The 24526-nt window shown below is 39.1% G+C and overlaps 2 protein-coding genes across 5 annotated transcripts in view; both read right to left on the bottom strand.

Annotated features, from left to right (window-relative positions):
• LOC105009606 (zinc-binding protein A33) overlaps window positions 1-24526 on the bottom strand; it is a 75168-nt gene that overhangs the window by 36583 nt on the left and 14059 nt on the right. For all 4 annotated transcript variants that reach the window (XM_029117717.1, XM_029117719.1, XM_029117716.1 and 1 more), the window contains 3 exons: window positions 22535-22567; window positions 22125-22321; window positions 21975-22023 (listed from right to left, as the gene is read on the bottom strand). In XM_029117717.1, the coding sequence (XP_028973550.1) occupies window positions 21975-22023; window positions 22125-22321; window positions 22535-22567 (279 nt within the window). The remainder of the gene's footprint in view (window positions 1-21974; window positions 22024-22124; window positions 22322-22534; window positions 22568-24526) is intronic.
• LOC105008818 (interleukin-18) lies at window positions 16592-18791 on the bottom strand. The gene has a single exon (XM_010868182.4). The coding sequence runs from the start codon at window positions 18674-18676 to the stop codon at window positions 18098-18100; it is 579 nt and encodes a 192-aa protein (XP_010866484.1). The 5' UTR covers window positions 18677-18791; the 3' UTR covers window positions 16592-18097.

The raw sequence follows: 24526 nt of genomic DNA, 5'->3' as shown, positions 1-24526 counted from the left end.
CATGGCTTACAAGGACAACTGTGAGGTGGCTGAGGTGAGATGGATCTCGCAGACACACAGACAGACTGTCCTACAGCTGAGAGAGGAGTCTACTCTGGCTCGCTGCACGTCTAGGTGCTGCACGTCTACAGGATGCTGAGTTCCTGTGAGCTGGACTGATTCGAGTCCTGACGATTCTGCAATGTGATGGAGAAGGTAACCTCCGGTCGAGAGGATGGAGACACTGCTGAGAGAGGAACCTGGGGTCGACGACACACGCAACAGGAGTGTGAAAGCTGTCTACCAACTCCCATTGAAGGCCTGCTGTACGACATCAAGTCTGGAGACTGGGTAGTCATCAAGGACTGCAAGAGAAAGCACTGGAGCAAGCCACGCTGGTTGGGTCCATACCAAGTTCAACTGGTCACTCAGTCTGCGGTCAAAGTTGCTGAACACCACACACTGTAAGAAGGCTCCATGATTAGAAGATACGGCGAAAGAATAGGTAAATTGAAGTTACATAAGGGCGGCGTGGGCTGTGGTGCTAGTAACCAACAACTCCAACACATCCTGCGACCATGGAGCCAGAGAGACAAGGACCATGGAACTCCTTCAGGAGGTCTGGAGGAATGAGATGCACCATCGGGTGCCTGCTGATTTTTAAGTATTATCATCATCATACAGATATTGTGGATTTCTAAACCGCACTGTGATGATCATGGACAGATTGTAAATATGACAGCTAATGAAGCAAGGAAAGAGACATATATACACCATGAGAAGAAGCCCGAACCACAGATACAGACAGGGTCTGATTTCGAACAGACTTTGTTAATCTCTTGTTACATGATGAACTGCCCCCCGGATGGGGATTGCTATGTGCTGACAAGCCCAGTGTTGGAGCTATTTCCTTGTTTTGTAATTAAGTTAATAATTAAATTACTTTATTTAGTTTCACCTTTAAATAATTTGTATGATTATTTTATTGATGTAGAAAGAGAATGTTAATGTTATTATTTTAGTTAATTTGAGCATCTTTTTGGGACTTTTATTTTGATGTACTGAGCACCTGTTTGTATGTATAAAATGGTGGTTACACTTAGGACAGGCAGGCACTGGGAAAGGTTGTTGGTTTTTTACCAGGGAAAGAGAGGATGCAAACGTTAGTGTATGCTTGCTCCAATGGGAAATAAACCGCATGAACGATACGCTTGCCTGGACATTGGACTCATTGTGCCCTGCGTAAGATATAATCTTTAAGTGCCTCAGTGGCCGTTTGATTTTGAGTTTGTATATTTTCTTTTAATTTCTTTTTTGGTTTAAGTTGAGGACAAATCGCCACTACACCCAGTATTGAAGGATAATGAGTGGTATTGGACTCACCTGAATACAGGAGGGAACTATGTTCCCCTCACACCATTTTTCCAACCATGTGAATAGGTGGAGATGTTATGATATTTTTATTGTACTGTTAACATTTCCAAACCACTAGGAGTAATCCAGGATTACTGATGTTTCGGTACCAATGGGGGTACCACCACTTGCAGATCACCCGACTTCCCTAAAGGTAGACCCGCTATGATATGTCTCTTAACAGTTGCACGTACTACTGTAGTTCCTACTCCTGCACCACGTCGTTCTGAACCAGGTAGAGTAAGGAGAGCACTGTTAGAGCCAGACAACATAGCCCTTAGGATATTGGTTGACTATGCAAAACACAAGAACATGACTAATTGTTGGATTTGCCAACACATACCAACATCTTCACGTTCTCCTCTGTTAACCCCTAACCCATTTTCAGTAGCAGACTGGCAGGCATATGGTTGGGCGGATGTGGCAGCACAAATGATGCTGCCAGATAAGGACTGTTCCATTCCCCGTCAGCCATTCCTGACCGGCAGAGTGGGGCTAACGTTGGATTTGGTCTATATGGTAATGGTCCAGGAGCAGAACATCTGTGATGACTTAGGAAGTACATCTAATTGGCATGAGTGGACTTTGTAACAGGGATAAATTGAAGGATGCATTCAGTAATATGTGTTTACACACTCACGTGTCGATGCTGTATATCCCATAATGTCAATATGTCACCTGAAATCATTTCCTTTGACCTATGATTTTAACATAAAAGTTTTGTTGTACTATGTTATAATTCAGTATAATGAACATGTGTGATCTTGGAGTTAATACAAAGGTAATCGTCTAGAAGAATGTAAAGGAGGATCCAGACATTTCAGATTTGTTCAGTTCTCTAATCATTAAGGGTAATGATATTGACTGGGTCATGTTGTTGAAGAGTACTGTTTTGTTGCATTCTACATCCTAATGAGTGAACTGTTTAAGGTTTGATACCAAGGTTTGACATGGTATCAAAGAGGATGGAGTGTTATGGAAATTTTGAACTAAGGTGCATTTGAGAAATGTCTGTCTTTCTATTGGCTGATATGTAAATCTGTACTTTGATTGTGACACACGTCTGTATAATATCAAAGGATTATTAGGTATTCCTGCCTAGAAGAAGGATGTATTCTTTGTCGTCCTATACATGTATGAATGAGTTACTAGTTAAAGATACCGAGAGGGGTCTGGTGTTTGAATAGGAGACATCCTTGACCGGCACGGGTGGATTAGAGGGGTACTCGTAAATCTGTATAACCCTTTAGTGTCTCTGTTGACTATCCAGACATTGTGTCTCCTCAGGAGTTGAGAAATATAAGGTGGGGGGACAGCCTGCCCTTTGGGTAAACTCTTGTGACAAGACCGATGGCAGCATCTTACCACACCCCTTTTTCTATGTAATAAATACGGATTGTTCATGTATGGAGTTAGAGACACCTCAGACGATTATGTGTGTGTAAGCGGTTGACGTGTCTCTCATAAAAGTCTCTGTGCATAATAGTTAATAAAACTGTCAGAATGTACAAAGATAATTTTGTCTCTGTGTCCCTTACTCTGAGTGTCGATACATTGGAATTTCCATTACAATAGTGTGGTGCACAGTGATTGTGTAGTAAACCTGCCAGCTGTTGTTTACAAAAAAGTTAAGTCTCCTTGTGAGTCTTGTCAATTATGGCTCAGAGCCTAGGTAAAAGATATATAGCTATCATTCTAATTCAGGTTAGAGGTGCTACAATAGTAATAAAAACATAGCGCCTGATCTATTCATCTATAATTCCGATCGCACATTATGACAATGTAGACGTGTATGCATGTAGATAGAAATTTTACGCGTGTACATTCAAAACCCTGTACTTTCTGTCCCGGGCTTGGCGGGAGGGTGGGCTAAGCCCCGAATGTACAGGTGCTGGTCATTAAATTAGAATATCATCAAAAAGTTGATTTATTTCAGTAATTCCATTCAAAAAGTGAAACTTGTATATTGTATTCATTCATTACACACAGACTGATATATTTCAAATGTATATTTATTTTAATTGTGATGATTATAACTGACAACTAATTAAAATCCCAAATTCAGTATCTTCGAAAATTTGAATATTACTTAAGACCAACAATTAAAAAAAATATTTTTAGAAATGTTGGCCAACTGAAAAGTATGAACATGAAAAGTATGAGCATGTACAGCACTCAATACTTAGTTGGTGCTCCTTTTGCCTGAATTACTGCAGCAATGCGGCGTGGCATGTAGTCGATCAGTCTGTGGCACTGCTCAGGGGTTATGAGAGCCCAGGTTGCTCTGATAGTGGCCTTCAGCTCTTCTGCATTGTTGGGTCTGGCGTATCGCATCTTCCTCTTCACAATACCCCATAGATTTTCTATAGGGTTAAGGTCAGGTGAGTTTGCTGGCCAATTAAGAACAGGGATACCATGGTCCTTAAACCAGGTACTGGTAGTTTTGGCACTGTGTGCAGGTGCCAAGTCCTGTTGGAAAATGAAATCTGCATCTCCATAAAGTTGGTCAGCAGCAGGAAGCATGAAGTGCTCTAAAACTTCCTGGTAGACGGCTGCGTTGACCTTGGACCTCAGAAATCACAGTGGACCAACACCAGCAGATGACATGGCACCCCAAATCATCACTGACTGTGGAAACTTTACACTGGACTTCAAGCAACATGGATTCTGTGCCTCTCCTCTCTTCCTCCAGACTGTGGGACCTTGATTTCCAAAGGAAATGCAAAATTTACTTTCATCAGAGAACATAACTTTGGGCCACTCAGCAGCAGTCCAGTCCTCTTCCAGGCGAGGCACTTCTGACACTGTGTCTTGTTCAAGAGTGGCTTGACACAAGGAATGCGACAGCTGAAACCCATGTCTGTGCGTGGTGGTTCTTGAAGCACTGACTCCAGCTGCAGTCCACTCTTTGTGAATCTCCCCCACATTTCTGAATGGGTTTTGTTTCACAATCCTCTCCAGGGTGCGGTTATCCCTATTGCTTGTATACTTTTTTCCACCACATCTTTTCCTTCCCTTCGCCTCTCTATTAATGTGCTTGGACACAGAGCTCTGTGAACAGTCAGCCTCTTTAGCAATTACATTTTGTGTCTTGCCCTCCTTATGTAAGGTGTCAATGGTTGTCTTTTGGACAGCTGTCAAGTCAGCAGTCTTCACCATAATTGTGAAGCCTACAGAATTAGAGTGAGAGACCATTTAAAGGCCTTTGGAGGTTTTCTGGGTTAATTAGCTGATTAGAGTGTGGCACCAGGTATCTTCAATATTGAACCTTTTCACAATATTCTAATTTCCCAGAGATACTGAACTTGGGGTTTTCATTAGTTGTCAGTTATAATCATCAAAATTAAAAGAAGAAAACACTTGAAATATATCAGTCTGTGTGGAATGAATGTGTACATTATACAAGTTTCACTTTTTGATTGGAATTACTGAAATAAAATAAACTTTTTGATGATATTCATATTTTATGACCAGCACCTGTATTGTGATCCTAGGGACGCCTCTGGTTGAATATAAAGACGTTCAATACTGTATTACTTAGAGCAATGGTACTGAACTCCAGGCCAAGTACTGCTGGTTTTCATTCTAGCCCTCTCAATATTTACTCATTTAGACCTGGGACACCAGGTGAATTCAATTAACTATAAGGTAGAATAGAAAACCAGCAGTAGACTAGGTCCTGAGGCCAATAGTTGAGAACTACTGACTTAGAGTATGCAATTTATTCATAGTACTAAAGTTGTGATTGTTATACTTTATTTATTGTGAAATGTGTTTACCATGTAAAATGTACATGTCCTGGATGCTCTGTTCTCCATTTTTAGATGTAGTGTCTAATTGAATGCTCTGTAGTGTTTATACAGTGGGGAGAACAAGTATTTGATACACTGCCAATTTTGCAGGTTTTCCTACTTACAAAGCATGTAGAGGTCTGTAATTGTATATCATAAGTACACTTCAACTGTGAGAGATTGAATCTAAAACAAAAATCCAGAAAATCACATCGTATAATTTTTTTATAATGAATTGGCATTTTATTGCATGACATAAGTATTTGATCACCTACCAACTAGTAAGAAATCCGGCTCTCACAGACCTGTTATTTTTCTTTAAGAAGCCCTCCTGTTCTCCACTCATTACCTGTATTAACTGCACCTGTTTGAACTGCACCTGTTTGTATAAAAGACACCTGTCCACACAATCAAACAGACTCCAACCTCTCCACAATGACCAAGACCAGAGAGCTGTGTAAGGACATCAGGGATAAAATTGTAGACCTGCACAAGGCTGGGATGGGCTACAGGACAATTGGCAAGCAGCTTGGTGAGAAGGCAACAACTGTTGGCGCAATTATTAGAAAATGGAAGAAGTTCAAGATGACGGTCAATCTCCCTCGGTCTGGGGCTCGATGCAAGATCTCACCTTGTGGGGCATCAATGATCATGAGGAAGGTGAGGGATCAGCCCAGAACTACACGGCAGGACCTGGTCAATGACCTGAAGAGAGCTGGGACCACAGTCTCAAAGAAAACCATTAGCAACACACTACGCCGTCATGGATTAAAATCCTGCAGCGCACGCAAGGTCCCCCTGCTCAAGCCAGCGCATGTCCAGGCCCGTCTGAAGTTTGCCAATGACCATCTGGATGATCCAGATGAGGAATGGGAGAAGGTCATGTGGTCTGATGAGACAAAAAGAGCTTTTTGTCTATACTCCACTTGCCGTGTTTGGAGAAAGAAGAAGGATGAGTACAACCCCAAGAACACCATCCCAACCGTGAAGCATGGAGGTGGAAACATCATTCTTTGGGGATGCTTTTGTGCAAAGGGGACAGTACGGCTGCAACGTATTGAGGGGAGGATGGATGGGGCCATGTATCGCGTGATCTTGGCCAACTACCTCCTTCCCTCAGTAAGAGCATTGAAGATGGGTCGTGGCTGGGTCTTCCAGCATGGCAACGACTCGAAACACACAGCCAGGGCAACTAAGGAGTGGCTCCGTAAGAAGCATCTCAAGGTCCTGGAGTGGCCTAGCCAGTCTCCAGACCTGAACCCAATAAAACCCAATACCCAATACAGACTCTCAGGGAGCTGAGAGTCTGTATTGCCCACCGACAGACCCGAAACCTGATGGATCTGGAGAAGGTCTGTATGGAGGAGTGGGCCAAAATCCCTGCTGCAGTGTGTGCAAACCTGGTCAAGAACTACAGGAAACGTATGATCTCTGTAATTGCAAACAAAGATTTCTGTGCCAAATATTAAGTTCTCCTTTTCTGATGTATCAAATACTTATGTCATGCAATAAAATGCAAATTAATTCCTTAAAAATCATACAATGTGATTTTCTGGATTTTTGTTTTAGATTCTGTCACTCACAGTTGAAGAGTATCTACAACAAGGATTACAAAGTAAAACGAAGTTATTTTATAGTTGTCCATGTCGTGTGGGAGAATGTCAGTTAATAGTTGAGGTGGGACTCCCTTTTATATCAGGAAGGACAAAAAAAGAAATACCTATCAATAGCAATGGTGTGAAAAACAAAAGACCACATGTAAATCATGACCTAATGTTTCATCCTGGCAGACATGACACTTGTTAAAGGTGCACAGTGTAGAATCCTGCCCCTAATGTTAACAAGACTGAATTTAACAACAACACGACTTGTTTTCTCCCCTTCACTTACCAAACAAGACTGGAAAATGTGGGGGGGATAGTATTAACTAGTCATACAATGTGATTTTCTGGATTTTTGTTTTAGATTCCGTCATTCACAGTTGAAGAGTAGCTATGATAAAAATTACAGACTTCTACATGCTTGGTAAGTGGGAAAACATGCAAAATCGGCAGTGTATCAAATACTTGTTCTCCCCACTGTATGTTGATTGGCTGTGTGTATGATCTAAAAGCATTGTTTGATTTTGAGAACAGATTAAATGGTTTTGAGGCGAGTATTTGATTTTGATCTATGAGTCAGGGGTATGGTGAATATAGTTGGAAGATTTGGATCCGTCTTTACGGTTTTGAGAAAATGGGTCAAGGTTTCATGAAATGTGTTTTAGCAATTGTGAAAAACTGTAAAGTCAGGAGACATTGATGGCTATTCCAGAACCGTCACCTTTTTCTGGTTTAACCACTGGAGGGTCAACTTGGCCTTGTGTTTAGGGTCATTGTCGTTCTGGAAAGGCCAAGGGTGTCCCATGCATAGCTTTCGTGCAAAAGAATGCAAATTGTATGCCAGTATTTCCGATAACATGCTGCAACATCTTGTGAATTTTCAGAGATCACACACCCCCAAAACATCAGTGAGCCACCACCTTGCCTCTCCAAACTTAGTGCTTATGGTAGTGACCATAAAGCTCTATTTAGGTCTTGTCACACTAAATTACAGTGTGCCAGAAGCTGTGAGGTGTATCAAGGTGTTGTCGGGCATATTGTAACTGGGCTTTTTTGTGGCATTGGCGCAGTAAAGGTTTCTATCTGGCAACTCGACCAAGTATCGTTGTATTGTGCTCCTTGAAACAACCACAATGTCTTTTTCCAGGGTAGTCTGTATTTCTCCTGAGGTTACCTGTGGGTTTTTCTTTGTATCAAGAACAATTCTTCTGGCAGTTTTGGCTGAAATCTTTCTTGGTCTACCTGACCTTGGCTTGGTATCAAGAGATACTTGAATTTTTCACTTGCAAGGCTTTGGATATGTTTTTATATCATTTTCCATCTTTATAAAGTCCCATTACCTTGTTACACAGGTCATTTGACTGATATTTTTTGCTCCCCATGGCTCAATATCTAGCCTGCTGAGTGCCGCCACGTGAGAGCTAACAAACTCATTGACTATTTATACACTGACACTCATTGCAATTTAAAAAGCCACAGTTGTGGGAAATTAACTTTTAATTGCCATTGTCATCTGTGTTTCACCTTGTGTGACTGTAACAAGGCCAAACTTTTGATAAGGGCCATTTGGGTGATTTCTGTTATGATTTAAAAAGGAGCCAAACAACTATGTGATAATAAATGGCTTCATATGATCACAGTTTTTTGCATGATCAGTCGTATTTTCAAAATCAGTGCCATAATTTCACAATTTCTGCCAGGGTATGCAAACTTATGAGCAAAACTGTATTTCCTATTGAATAAGGGGTTTAAAAGATTTTCACATCGTTGCATTCTGTTTTTCTTTACATTTTACACAGCGTACAAACTTTGGAAACAGGGTTGCATTTGTGCAGATATCCCCAACATCATGGTCAATATTTGACCATGGAAACAGATGCCACACAAGCCTTCTCAATAAGATATAAACAAGGTCAAATAATATATAAATTATTATATTGTCTAAAAATATTAATTACAAATAAGATATTTGGTAATGGCTGCCACTAGCAGCAAGCTAATAAAATGCCTGTCGTAGGCGTACCTTTAATAGCAGGTTAGCTCTTCTGGCAGCCAGGTTTAACTATGATAAAATTACTGTCACCATCAACACATGACAGTCAGCTAAGAGTTCTCTAGGTGCCTATTGGGAAACTCCAAACAGGCGTTCATGTTCCTTTTAGTGAGGAGTGACTTGCGTCTGGCCCATTTTACCATCAAGGTCTGATTGATAAGGTGCTGCACAGGTTGTTGGACAGATGAACACTAGCTCTCCAAGAACAAGGTTGGAGACAGGTGTGTACCATTCCAAATCTTGTCCAATCAATTCAAATGAGCACTGGGGGATTCCAGTCATAAAAACATCTCAAGGATGACAAATGGAAACAGGATGCCCCTAAGCTCAATTTCATGTGTCAGTAAAGAGTCAGAATATTTATGTAAATGTGATACGTTTTTAATTTGCTACATTTGCTAAAACTGAAATATGAGAGGTATTTTTTTCACAGTTAAGGCAAAATTTTATTTTTACTTTGAAAATTCTATTGATAAAAGATTCATAATAGCAATAAGGCACAAATATGTATCTAACAGTCCTGTTGCCACAGCTGAAAGTTGCTGTTAATGTTTTACCTGATGCTAGCAAATGCCTCTATCACACCCGCACGTACATACACACACACACACTCACACACACACACACACTCAAACACACGTGTATGTGTGTTTGTGAGTGACACAGATGATGGCCCATTTTAGCTGAAACCATGTTGCCCATTTTACCTCAGTGGGTTAAGGTAAATTGGGCCACCAAGAAAAACATAACTTTTTCAAAAAATATGTTCATATACAAAACTAACAACATTATGCATAGTTTTTTTATGTGCGTGTTTTTTTATTTATAGATTTATCATCCTTATAATAGTTTATTTAGATTTGGTATGCCAGGCTTCTTACCATTGCAGCTTTCTGGTGCAGTCTTGAATTGAAGTATTGCCTTGCCCACCATAGCAACCATAAACCAATCAAATCACCTGTTACTTGTCAAGCACTGTTATGACAATAGTTTGAAATCCTTTGCAGTCATTGGCTCTAAATTCCAGAGGGGCTGGGACCCCCAAACCTTAAATGGCCCATTTTACCTGATATCACCCTACTGTATATGGAAACATCAAATGTCTGACATAATTATGGCAGTATAACACCTCAACAACCAAAACATGTAACTAGGTAGTTGTTTGAAATTTTCAGAATGTAATAAATGTAGCCTAATTGTATGGTCAATATAACTGAATGGATGTTTATCAGTCTTCCCCAGCGCAGAGCATATGAATGAATTCACATTTTGCTTGTTGTACGATAATGATGGGGTCAGAAGAGATAATCATTATAATTTCCAAAGGTATGTTCACTGAAGTATGTGTATTAACAACAATGATTGAGCAAACTACTTTTAGAATTGTTTATTTTGATGATCAAAATACAGGTGACAACTATAAAACCAATACATTTATTTGGAAAATTCCCTCCCTATTATGAAATAATGATGGCAACGTTGCATTCCACTAAATATTTGCCTATAGTAGCAAGTCATTGTAGAAATAAAAAGAGTGGATTAATTAGCAACTGAGCATAGATTAGATACTGAGGCTGGAAAACATAACACTATATCTAAAGTAACTAATTATTAATAGCTAAACTGTCTGTTAAAAAGTTTGTGTCATCACAACTTTAGAATAACTAACCAGATTCCTAATAAAAGCCATTAGCTGCTAACTAATGAGGCAATATGAATTCCATGCACAGTATAGCGGGTTGAAAAGGGAGACTTTTGCTGGATGTAGCACATTGCCCCATGATTTCACATTATATTTGTAATTTCACAAACTCTCCTGAGTAATTCGTACAATACATTCACTGTGGTACTGAATAGTTTTTCCACAAAAAGTATCTCTTGTACATTACAGTGGGGGGATGGAAAATATAAGGCCTTTAAACACTGCATTGTCCCAAGCTAAGACTGACCCTAGGTTAGCTTAGCCTGTGTTTACAGAAGAGTTTGTAAACCCTGGGCAGAGGCTTAAGGATTCACACTTGTGAGAACCCTGACCTCCATAGGTCAGTACATGCCAAAGGCCATTACCTCATTAAAGAAGATGATAGATGAAGAAATGTTTAAAATGGTTGCCAGAGATTTCCAACCACATCATTGTTGAGGACAAGGAATTCAGAAACTACTGACATTATTACCAATTCAACGTGGCATTTGCTCTAATCGTTGGCCAAACTATAAACATGTTTCAAGGTTCAACAGACGAGGAATTATTGTTTTAGATAGGGTAGTCCTGCTTGGAAGAACATAAGCTGGATTTAGAACATGACAATAGTTAATGAATTCCTTGTCCTCAACAATAATGTGGTTGGAAATCTCAAGAGGTCCAGCAAAAAGAGGTAAAAAGGTTGTGGGAATAAAAAAAGCACAGAAAACTTCCAACTGTAATATAAAGACCACATTACTAACCCTGTCTCCTTCAATGATCTTTTCACTTTGTATTTGTAACGGAAACATTAAAGTACTGACCTTGTTGAATTGAATATTGTAAAACGTAATTAAAAATGTAATTAACAAACCATGAGGAATGTCGTTGAGGATGTAATGAGGACATAAGAGGCAGCCTATATTTGACATTGCATATTTCTTTAACCAAATTTCCACGCAATTTACAAAATAATAACAATGTTTAGGAGTCATAGAGTGCTTTATCAAGAAAATACAAGATGCTGTTTTGGTTGATAGTTTGTAATTATGTTTTGTTTTCTTCTAAATTCAGATCCTTTACATAATTAATAATATGAATCATATAACAACAATTCTAAAAATATTTAATTTTCCAAATAAGTTTTTCTTGAATGTACAATAAAGCTCATAAAGCAATACAAAAATCCAACTATATTCCAAATATTGTGTTTTGGAAAAGGATTCTTTTAAAGGAATTCCAGAGTTGAAACCTTATCTCATCCCAGCAGCTCCCAATTCACACAAACACAAAAGTTTTTGGCAACAGTCCTCCAAAACATGCCCTACCAAGCTTTTCTGTTTATTTTCATCTTGCTTAAACAGGACGAACAGGATAGCTGAATGTGTTGGACTTGTTTGAATCACAACCTCAGTTTTGCATAAAGATTCCGATTTGCCTGCAGGGGTTTCTAAGGTGCAACCAACCAAGGAAACCCTGACAGATTGGGTCTACCATCACCCCAGGTTCTGCTGTGCCAATATGCATCGCCACTATGAGACTCCAGGCAATGTTGTGGTACAGCCCAGGCTTGGACCTTGAACTGTAAATTGAGGCTGTGTCACCGCCTGGTATGGCAGCTGCAACGCCCTCAACCGCAAAGCAATCCAGAGGGTGATTAAAACAGCAGAGAGCGTCTGACCTGTCATCCATGCAAGATCTCAACAGAGAGAGGTGTAGGAGGAGGAGCAAACGGATCATAACAGATCCCAGCCACCCATGCCACGGACTGTTTACCAAGCTGTCATCAGGCAGAAGGTGCAGGAGTGTTCAGTCCAAAACAAACAGGCTACGGGACAGTTTCTTTCCATAGGCTGTTAGGCTGCTCAACTCAGGAACCCCTCTTCCCTTCCATCCATAGTCCATGCACACCTGTCACTTTTACATTGATCTACGATTATATAGTTGTATAGTTATTATTATTGATGTGTGTTTTTGTATGGTGTTATTACTGATTGATTGTGTTATCTTATTTTTTTTTTATTACAATTACTGTTACTTTTTTACTTTTAACTGCACTGTAGAGAGTAGGAAAATCAAGCATTTAATTGCCGTAACTTGTTATTACAAATGACAAATAAACCTTTTGAACTTGAACTTTAGAACTTTGAACTGTGTATATAGCGGATTGCTATTGTATTAAAGTATTAAGTTTTTGCCTCCACAACCACCCGGGCTACAGCCCGCTTGGCCTGTCGGTACCCGTCAGCTGCCTCAGGAGTCCCACAAGCCAACCAGGCCTGATAGGACTCCTTCTTCAGCTTGACGGCATCCCTATTGCAACTCAATTCTATCAAATGCTCTCAAGGAAAAATATTATATAGTGTCTGTACTCCAATGTTAAACATCAGGATGGACCGGGTCCCCCAATTAGCACCAGAGCTGTGAAACAATGTCAGAAAAGCCTATAATTCCAACATTAGTCTTCAAGCGGATAAAAATGCATTAATCAATAAGGTACTCCGTCTATTATATTGTTGTGATCATTTTCTACACATATTACTAAATGCAGACAAAGTGTTGATAGAGTTTTTTGACAACTTCCTCTTGCTATCACTATGTCACTCAGTAGAGGCTGGGAAAAGCCCTGCAGCCACCGCGCCCCAAGGGCCCCGCCCTGCATAGCAAAAAACAGACTAGACCTATATAAAATTATATATATATACAAAAGGAAAACACTGAGGGCGCTCACTTAGAGCTCCAAGTTTCAACTGCCAGGTAAAGGAATCCTGTAATGTAGACAAGGTAACAGATCTTCATCCACTTCCATTAAATAAATGGGCTAAATAGTCTCAAAATCCCTGAATACGGCAACATTGGCTTTTGCGTATCTTACGTGCACTACTACGCCATTACCTCCTTATTTAGACCAGCCAGAGAGCAGAGAGCATCATCAGCATGTCCACAGATGAAACACTAGCAGCAGCAGGTAGCCAGCAGCATATATGGCTATAGCAGCACCACGTCTTCACAAGCAGCCTTCCCAACGCGACATCAGTGTAAATTGAGTCAATAAAGATAGTGACGAAAATATTCGTTAAATACTTATTTTTCAGTGGCAGTTGACGAGAGGATAACTGACTAAATAGAAACAGAAATACTTTTCATTTTGTTTGAAAAAAAACGAGACTAGACAAACATATCTTTGTGACAATAGTCAGATAACTACCATAGTTGTATAGGAGGAATTTGGAAAGAGAGGTTCTGTGTTTATTTTCCATGATGCGCTTTCAGATGTCATCAAAAGACATCTGAAAGCGCATCATCGCAAAATATACGCGTAGGCAAATTGCCTGGAGACATGGGATACCCTTTTTTGTTAAATATCAAAAGTTTTTTAATATTCGGTTCTCCCCTCGTTCTTACATTTCAAACTGATATTTTCATCCATGTCAATTGCTCGAAAAATAACGGGTGTGCAATACTCAGGCTAATTACTTTTCGGGAAATGTCAGGCTCCCCTAATGTGCACAACGCTGCGTCTACAATTGTAATGAATAGGCCTAATTGTAGGCAATGTCAACATTGTATGTGAAACATTATGTTCCGTTGGCCTTATATAGTGATATGTTTTGGCTATAGGTAATGAGGCAATAACTGTAATTGGACAAAGATGTGACTAAAACATAAGGGCATTTTGTTGATCATAAATGCCCTTTGTTTTCGTCATTTTGACGATAACTAGACGAAATCATTATTGAAATGAAATAAATGTGTCTAAAACCGAAATATATTTTATTCAAAATGAAAATTGTGCTTTTGCAGTTTAAACTTTTTTTACATTTCTCTCTTTTAAATTATTGAATATGTATTGTTAATGGTAGACAGCCATCGGTCTATTGACGTATAAGAGGCAGTGGTATAAGATAGCTAATAGATTAAGATACATTTTGAGGAGTTTTGGGGGAGGCGCCTCGAGGTCCGACTTCGCGGGGAGGCCTCTGCTATGTCCGGCCCGCCGCTGTCACTGTATATCAGTGTTATTTAACAGCACAAAATATAGGGGTGATATCAGCTAAATTGGGCCACTTTTTGGTAAATCGTTTGGGACAATAACACAATATATGCCCTTTCCATGTGTTTTTATGATTAATAATGACTGTATTTGATAATTTTGTGTTGAAATTATTTAATAAAATATAATTATTTAGGCCCTACAGTTCTTGAAACATCAGCTGTGCCAACTTTTTTTGCATGAGCAGTTTCAGGTAAAATGGGCCAGTTGTTTCAGGTATAATGGGCCAGTCAAACTGCAAAGGGAAATAGTAATTTATCATCAATTTTTATTTTAAAACACAGTTGCTTATACAGCCACACAACATTTAAACTGCATTAAACAAACATGTTCATATGTGCCATTAAAAAAAGGCAATTTTGGAACAGCATAGATCAGTGAACTGATGTCAGTGGTGTGTGTGTGTGTGCTGCCAGACAAGTTGTTGTCTCCCCCTTCTCTCCGGCACACACCTCCACACATGGCTGGCCAACCTGTCCAACGACCTCTGTCAAACTGAACTGGTCCTGAAGCCCAGACTCGTATGCCTAAACTTTACCTAGATGTAATGCCTAACCTTAACCCTAAACTTACCCAACAACGCCTGGACCTTAAAGAAACCCCAATTCTAAATATAAAATCAACTGTAAGTTTGAAACCTAAACCCTGAGCCGGAAATTGACTTTTGCCTCATGGGGACTGGCAAAAGGTCCCAATGAGGTAAATTCTTTCTGGTTTTACTATACTCATTGGAACATTTGGTCCCCATTCGTTCAGTAAGACCTAACCCGCACGTACATACACACACACACACTCACACACACACACACACACACTCAAACACACGTGTATGTGTGTTTGTGAGTGACACAGATGATGGCCCATTTTAGCTGAAACCATGTTGCCCATTTTACCTCAGTGGGTTAAGGTAAATTGGGCCACCAAGAAAAACATAACTTTTTCAAAAAATATGTTCATATACAAAACTAACAACATTATGCATAGTTTTTTTATGTGCGTGTTTTTTTATTTATAGATTTATCATCCTTATAATAGTTTATTTAGATTTGGTATGCCAGGCTTCTTACCATTGCAGCTTTCTGGTGCAGTCTTGAATTGAAGTATTGCCTTGCCCACCATAGCAACCATAAACCAATCAAATCACCTGTTACTTGTCAAGCACTGTTATGACAATAGTTTGAAATCCTTTGCAGTCATTGGCTCTAAATTCCAGAGGGGCTGGGACCCCCAAACCTTAAATGGCCCATTTTACCTGATATCACCCTACTGTATATGGAAACATCAAATGTCTGACATAATTATGGCAGTATAACACCTCAACAACCAAAACATGTAACTAGGTAGTTGTTTGAAATTTTCAGAATGTAATAAATGTAGCCTAATTGTATGGTCAATATAACTGAATGGATGTTTATCAGTCTTCCCCAGCGCAGAGCATATGAATGAATTCACATTTTGCTTGTTGTACGATAATGATGGGGTCAGAAGAGATAATCATTATAATTTCCAAAGGTATGTTCACTGAAGTATGTGTATTAACAACAATGATTGAGCAAACTACTTTTAGAATTGTTTATTTTGATGATCAAAATACAGGTGACAACTATAAAACCAATACATTTATTTGGAAAATTCCCTCCCTATTATGAAATAATGATGGCAACGTTGCATTCCACTAAATATTTGCCTATAGTAGCAAGTCATTGTAGAAATAAAAAGAGTGGATTAATTAGCAACTGAGCATAGATTAGATACTGAGGCTGGAAAACATAACACTATATCTAAAGTAACTAATTATTAATAGCTAAACTGTCTGTTAAAAAGTTTGTGTCATCACAACTTTAGAATAACTAACCAGATTCCTAATAAAAGCCATTAGCTGCTAACTAATGAGGCAATATGAATTCCATGCACAGTATAGCGGGTTGAAAAGGGAGACTTTTGCTGGATGTAGCACATTGCCCCATGATTTCACATTATATTTGTAATTTCACAAACTCTCCTGAGTAATTCGTACAATACATTCACTGTGGTACTGAATAGTTTTTCCACAAAAAGTATCTCTTGTACATTACAGTGGGGGGATGGAAAATATAAGGCCTTTAAACACTGCATTGTCCCAAGCTAAGACTGACCCTAGGTTAGCTTAGCCTGTGTTTACAGAAGAGTTTGTAAACCCTGGGCAGAGGCTTAAGGATTCACACTTGTGAAGAACCCTGACCTCCATAGGTCAGTACATGCCAAAGGCCATTACCTCATTAAAGAAGATGATAGATGAAGAAATGTTTAAAATGGTTGCCAGAGATTTCCAACCACATCATTGTTGAGGACAAGGAATTCAGAAACTACTGACATTATTACCAATTCAACGTGGCATTTGCTCTAATCGTTGGCCAAACTATAAACATGTTTCAAGGTTCAACAGACGAGGAATTATTGTTTTAGATAGGGTAGTCCTGCTTGGAAGAACATAAGCTGGATTTAGAACATGACAATAGTTTATGAATTCCTTGTCCTCAACAATAATGTGGTTGGAAATCTCAAGAGGTCCAGCAAAAAGAGGTAAAAAGGTTGTGGGAATAAAAAAAGCACAGAAAACTTCCAACTGTAATATAAAGACCACATTACTAACCCTGTCTCCTTCAATGATCTTTTCACTTTGTATTTGTAACGGAAACATTAAAGTACTGACCTTGTTGAATTGAATATTGTAAAACGTAATTAAAAATGTAATTAACAAACCATGAGGAATGTCGTTGAGGATGTAATGAGGACATAAGAGGCAGCCTATATTTGACATTGCATATTTCTTTAACCAAATTTCCACGCAATTTACAAAATAATAACAATGTTTAGGAGTCATAGAGTGCTTTATCAAGAAAATACAAGATGCTGTTTTGGTTGATAGTTTGTAATTATGTTTTGTTTTCTTCTAAATTCAGATCCTTTACATAATTAATAATATGAATCATATAACAACAATTCTAAAAATATTTAATTTTCCAAATAAGTTTTTCTTGAATGTACAATAAAGCTCATAAAGCAATACAAAAATCCAACTATATTCCAAATATTGTGTTTTGGAAAAGGATTGTCCAGTTCTTTTAAAGGAATTCCAGAGTTAAAACCTTGTCTCATCCTAGCAGCTCCCAATTCACAAAAACACAAAAGTTTGTGACAACAGTCCTCCAAGCTGTTCTGTTTATTTCCATCTTGCTTAAACAGGACGAACAAGATAGCTGAATGTGTTGGATGAAACACTTATTTGAATCACAACCTCAGTTTAGCGTGCAGGTTCCGATTTGCCAGCAGGGGTTTCTAAGGTGCAAGGAAACTAAGGAAATACCCACAGATTGAGTCTGCCATCACCCCTGCATCTGCTGTGCGGATCCAAAACGCCGCTATAGATTCCAGGCTATGCAGGTTGTGGTACAGCCCAGACTTGGCCATCGAACTTTGAAGCAGTTCAAGACCACCTAAAACCACTGCCACGTTAGAGCGATCCTGTAAAAATATGTTTTTGATTCATGAAGAAGGCTTCGATTCCTTGTACTCAATTTCACACGTTTCATCTACTTCTTCCATAAACTTGAGAGCAAGAAGCCCAGAACTTTCACTGAAGGCCAGAAACCACGTAGGAAACAATGACGACTCGAATTTGAAATAGCGTGTACCTTGTATTTCCTGCTTGTAGAAAATTGATTCGTGTTTATTGCCTTCAATAGATGGGATCGGCACCAGCGGCTTCGCTTTAATTCCTTTCTTATCGCCGTTTTCGTAACAGGCCACCACTCTATCTTGGACAGAGATTGTAACAGGACATTTTTCATCGCCAGTTCCGTCGCAATAATACTTTTGGATACGTATGACGAAGTTTCCACCTGGCGACTGCAATTCTTGATTATTCTTGCTTTCAAACTGGAAACTGTCTCCATCGATCACCAGGCACTGGCTCCTCTTGTTCCTCATGATTCCAGATTGACATGTCCCGTCTGTTTTGAAATCATCCGACTCATAACAGACATTTTCAAATATGATATTCTCATCACATATCGCTGCAAAATCAACACATTCATATGTGCTACTGTTTTTAGATGCCATCATTATAATCGGAAGAACATATAAAAAAATATATATATATTTCAGTTTTTTTACAGTTATGATGTTAAGATTCCCAAATCAACTGTATCTATCACATTTCCGCATAGCCTATTAGATGTGAACGGGAAAAGAGCCAGATCTACTGTATTTCAGTGTGTTCTATTAAACTTGCGGAGGGGGTGCCCCAGAGCATGACATCTCACTGGTTAGTCTTATTTTTTGAAACGCACCAAGGTCTAGTCACCTCCCGCTCGCAACACTAGCCCCGCCCGGTAAAAGAGACTGTATGTCTCCTGCTCTGGGGAAATCTGAAGCACCGCGGAATTCAGGGGCGTCACTAGTTCTGGGCTTATTTTACAGATTTTATTCAGTTGATCAATAAAAAATACTAAAATCCTCATGGTCATCCAAACGTTAAAATAACATTTAGCGCAATTACCAACTGACATTTTTCATCACTGTTTCGTATTAGTGAAATAAAACATAGCACGTAATCCAGACATCCACTAATATTCACAGTTACTTTGCTTGACGGCAACGATGGACCCTGCTGCAAGTATTGGTAGTATAATATGGTTTCCTATAGTTTTTCACCATAATTGCTGGTTCTATAGGATTTAAATGATTATTCCCTGTTGCAACACAGTTTAAGTATGAGCATGCCAATTTATTCAGATTACTGATAACAATAATTCTAGATGTACTGTGCTGAATGGAGTGTCCACTAAAAACAGCGGAGGTAGCGGTTCTTAACACTTACACAATAATCATAGCCTATATCTGATTCTTAATATTGTATTATAATACAATTTCTGGTTAATGTCCTGAAAACGATTGCAATGTAACATGCAAGTACAAACTGTGGAGGCATAATAATAGCCACAATATCTGTTCTTTGTCACTCAGTGAGATTGGTACAGATGATCAGGGTTGTTATTTTACTTAGTGTGAATGATATATCAATTTGGCCACAGGAGAAGGGGGACAGGAGAAAAACATAGATGTCGTGTTGCTTAAAAAGTATGTTTAAAATAAACTGCACCTTTTCTTTCCTTTCCAAAAAAGTTGGAAAGGAAGTTTTTTGAGTGAGAAGTGTTAAAATTAAGAGACCACTGCAAATTGAACGCTTATATTCTTCACTTAAAACCTTCCTTTTCGACTTTTTTGGAAAGGAAAGAAAAGGTGCAGTGGTCTCTTAATCTTTTCCATAGCTGTATATACAAATGTATATCTGTTCTTAGACCCAGGGGTGTAGGTTTGATTTCAAAGGTGAGAGGGACAAACACAGTGGTGATGTGGTGATGCTGGGATCAAAGCTGTTCTTACTTAACTTAATCCCTTTTAAAGCCTTTTTTATTAACCCAATTTAAAGCCACTTCCACTTGGAAGTCATACTTTCCCAATTTTCCCCTTTCCCAATTGATGTCCAAATTCAACCTGAATGAACCCGCCCCCGGGATGAAAAATTGCAAAGCGGTATATACACATGGAAAGCCGATCCTGAGGTCTGACTGTGATAATCATGTAGAAACCCACAATAAAAATTTAAAAATATATTTTTTACAGAGATCAAGCACAGGCCCCCCACCCACCGTGGGTCCTGGTGATAGCTATGCCAGTGGAACAAATATGTTTTTGCAAATGCCCATGGTTTTGGAATGGCCAAGTTCATATAGGTGAATTTCACAACCTCACCTCCCAAGCTCCACCACTCTCTTGCATAACTACACTGGTTGACTCAACATCCTTCTGGTTCTGCTAATAAATATGAACATTCAAGATATGGGCTACACATTATAACAAACAATTTTGTTTTTGTTATCCACCTTTAAAGACAACATTTCACATCAGCTCCATGGTTAATCTTTTCTCCCTGGCTGTCTGATCCTGCTATGACAAGGACCTTGTCAAGGTCACCATCTGATCCTGTTAAAATGCAGGACAGAATATGACATGAACAACTTGATCTACATTGATGCCTGTAGAACCTGATGGCAATGTTTGATCTGTAAGACCCACATTAGGTTGAAATGAAAAAGTATGACTAACTTCATTTTTTTCTTGGCTGGTGTTATATCAGTGCTCGCAGTGAGTGAGGTGAACCTAGAGTATTATAGACTGTTTGCTAGCTAGTGAAATAATGTTATTTAGCAAGCTAATATATATTTTAGGGTGACCAAACGTCACTGTTTTTGGTGGCATGTCCCCGGCTGGAGTTAAAAAGAGACCGTAAAGGGAAATAATATTTTACGTGGCAAATAAGACCAGGCAGCAGAGCCTACCAGATAAACGTCTCAATCACGCTGTGCTTGTTTTTGGCCAACAGAGGGGGCTGCTCGCTACAGTAGCTTCATTCACTGTTCTGCTAATTACTTGCTCACGCTCATTTTAGAGAACTGCTGTAGGGAACTCAGCCAGGTGATGCAAGTGTCAAGTGAATCCACAACATCACCACAAACGTCCTTTCGAGACAGGTTTCAATTGTTTTAAATACAAACCAACCTCAGGTCAAAACACCTTGGCCCGATCTCAGAGGCACTAAGGCACTGAGTCACTCACACTGGACATCCTGTCATACTTGTCCAAAATAAACTGGTGGCTACATGAACCAAGAGTAGGTCAACCAAGAGTATAAACTAGACACACATTGTTATTGTATTTTGTCTTTTTCAGTTTTCTGCCCATAGGTTTCCCTACAGTCTGGTTTTTGTTTCCAAATTGTTTGTGTGAGGCACATTCTTGATACCAATTTCACTTACTTATTGTTTTTGTTAATCATCACTATGTTGTTGTTGGGTTCCATGTCACAACAATTTCATTGTGCAGGATGACACTGTTGTTCGATGCATTTGACAAACCTTGAAACTTGAAATTCTTGATATAAAGAATGTAAATTGCAACTAGTTAAAAAATGTAATACATTTTTAAGCGGTTTGCCATAAGGACCTGTGTGCTGGTAATCTCAAAGCAAGGGCCAAAGTTTGTCAGATTTAATATGGCAGGGCTCGCCCAAATCAAACCTGATTGTTTTCCAAGGTATTCAAATACCTGAATCTAATAATCCCTTTCATTGTGTTCAATTAATTATAGGGGCAAAATACCTTTCACACCTGATTGCATGTTTACATTGCATGTTTACAAACTTCCTACTAAAAGATCTGACAAAACTCAATGTGAAAAATATGCATATATTAAATTAGGCAGGTAACTTTTCATGGCACCACACATACATTTTTGCAAAGCACTGTCCCTTGATTAAGGCTGAAAATCTTTTAACCTGATGTGAGAAGTCAGGACTTACCTTTTTGTATTTCATCTCCTGGAGTTGCTGTTACTTTGACTTTCTTCAACTGTGGATAGAGAGGAACATCATTACCATATCGATTGTACAAAACTAAAACTACTTATATTAAATGAAGGTATTTAGTATAGTGCCTCATCTTTAACTAACCTCTTTGTTTTCCTCAATTTTCAGGGACTGTGCTTTGAAGCACAATGAATACAACAAGGCAACAAAAAACAAACCAAGTCCAAGGACAAAGATCTTCTTCCAAATATGAACAGGAACATAGTCATATCTGGCAATGGCTAGGGCTGGAGCAGTGTCCTGCTGTATCATAGGGGCTTGAGCTGGGGCTTGATTCAGAGCTAGGGAAGGAGCAAGGGATGGAGCTTTTAGTGGGACAAGAGCTATGACATTTAGCTCAGGTCTTCTGTGGAATATCTCCTGACAGAGTGGACATTGGTAATGGTCACTGCTGTCCCACTTTTCACTGATACAGATCTTGTAGAACTTGTGTCCACATGGAATGGAGACAGGCTCAGTTAACCTGTCCTGACAGATGAAGCAATTAAACTGACCTTTTGACATGTCACTGTTGGAGGAATCCATATCTGGGGACAAATACACAATTAGTAGAGCACACAAAAGTGTTCAGGCAAGTTAACTTAAATAGGGAAAAATAGGGAAGAGAATATACAAAATGCCTATGTAATGTGTTTTATATAATATGTATTCTGCACCATATGATACATGAAGGTTTGGTTTTGCTCTAATGAAGGTGGTTTGTCTGGAAATATTTGTGTTTTGACCTCACTGTTTTAGACTTGATGTGGTTACCTTGCATTGTTGTAATGGCTACATGTGACAGCAACAAAAAAAAGAATTTACCAATGTAATTTTGCACACATTGATGCAAGACATGTACATACCCCAATGCTATGTTGTTGATTACTAGGAATTGGTTTTTGTAGGAGTGGGACAAGACAGTTCTTTGGGAATGTACGTATAGCATGTACATTAAAGGTTGACATGATGGGAGTGACTTTTCATTCCGGGTCTGTATTGTTCTGCATACTGCAAACTCTGCATAATTGTATTCTAGTGTACTATAACTCTATAAAACTATTTACTTTCAGTTAGTCTGATGTTAGGGATTGATCCTTCGCTGCAACAAGACTCTGCAAATTCTCTTGTGAAGGTTTAATCTAATTTTGTTTACTAGCTAGCTATGCTGACAGCTCTGGCTGTCCACTAACTACAACTGGGTGCACGTCAGGATAGTTAGCCCACAGAGGGGAAAATATGCATTGCCTTCATGGCAACAGTTTGAATGAAAAAATGCATCCACATGTTTTTTCCCCCTCAAATACATAGAGAGGTTGAACTATAACCTATTCCTTCCAACCATTATATCACCTGGTACAGAACAAATCTACCCGTTATCCATTTTCTTTTCTTTTAAATTTTAAGAATTCGGTTCAGTTCTCTCTTATTTGGACAATATCAGAAACCTAGCAATGTTAAGGTACTAGGCATAGATGATTTGTGTAGGTCCATGTACATATTACTTACGTCCAGAACCTCAATTCTGTGACCATTTTCTGGCAAGAAAGGTTTGACGATTGATATACTTCCATTGACCTTTTATACAAAATGTATCTTCTTCCTAAAAAAAACAGCATTTTTCACCATGGGTCCAAATCAAATATTGCCGCTGGATCATTATTTTCCCCATTAAAGAATGAGAAAACGTTTGTTGATCTGTTTATTTTTTTGAAAATCTGTATGCAGAATGAGTGTACAGGGCAGTCACCAAGGCAAAGGGTGGCCTTTTCGAAGAATCTATAATATCAAGCCCAAACGCAGTGGAGGACACCTAGTTACTACACCACCCTTAGGATGGGGAAAATGTGTCTCCTGGACCACCTACCCAATCGTTGCTGTCCCTAGTAGTGCTGCAATAAATTATATTCAAGGAGACATAGTTCTTTTCTAGCCACTGTGAATCAACTCTTGTTGATTGCAGTTTTGGGTTTCTGGGCTGGGTAGCTGTATGAAAACTTTGTGATAACTTGTGTAAAAAGGGCTTCATGACATTCATTTGATTAATTAAACTTAAGTCCCGATTGTTTGTGGGGACATGGGTCAGTCTGAATAGTATACTAAGATATCCTTTTAGACACTAGGAATGCTTTCTCTGAGTTTCCTGGAGTCCTGTTTTGACTTTAGCAGGACATGAGCCCCTGGACCACGCCACAGGACTACCTGTCCCAAATGATTCACAGCTGTCTCTGAGGATCAAAGTCCTCCTGGGTGTGTTGCAGATTGCTGCGTGATGATTACTGCAGGCACTGCCCACACCCCTCCTGATTGTTCTTGTCCTTGTCCACTTGGTTATGCAGCTGACTTGGATAATTTTTTAGGACTTTGGACACAGCCCACTTTGATAATACAAAAGTTAATGTAGTCATGTTCATTGTAAAATTCACCCGGCACAGCCAGAAGAAGACATGCTACCCCTCCAATTCTGGTTCCTCTAGGTTTTTTCCAAAGTTTGAACCCTTCTAGGG

Source organism: Esox lucius, chromosome 24 (assembly GCF_011004845.1).
Source record: "Esox lucius isolate fEsoLuc1 chromosome 24, fEsoLuc1.pri, whole genome shotgun sequence".
Lineage (NCBI taxonomy): Eukaryota > Metazoa > Chordata > Actinopteri > Esociformes > Esocidae > Esox > Esox lucius.
The sequence above is the reverse complement of the archived record's forward strand: the minus strand, read 5'-3'. Positions and strand labels throughout refer to the sequence as shown.

Bases quoted from the DNA above. Each gene is read 5' to 3' on its own strand.
- LOC105008818 (XM_010868182.4), bottom strand. From the start codon at position 18,676: ATGATGGCATCTAAAAACAGTAGCACATATGAATGTGTTGATTTTGCA.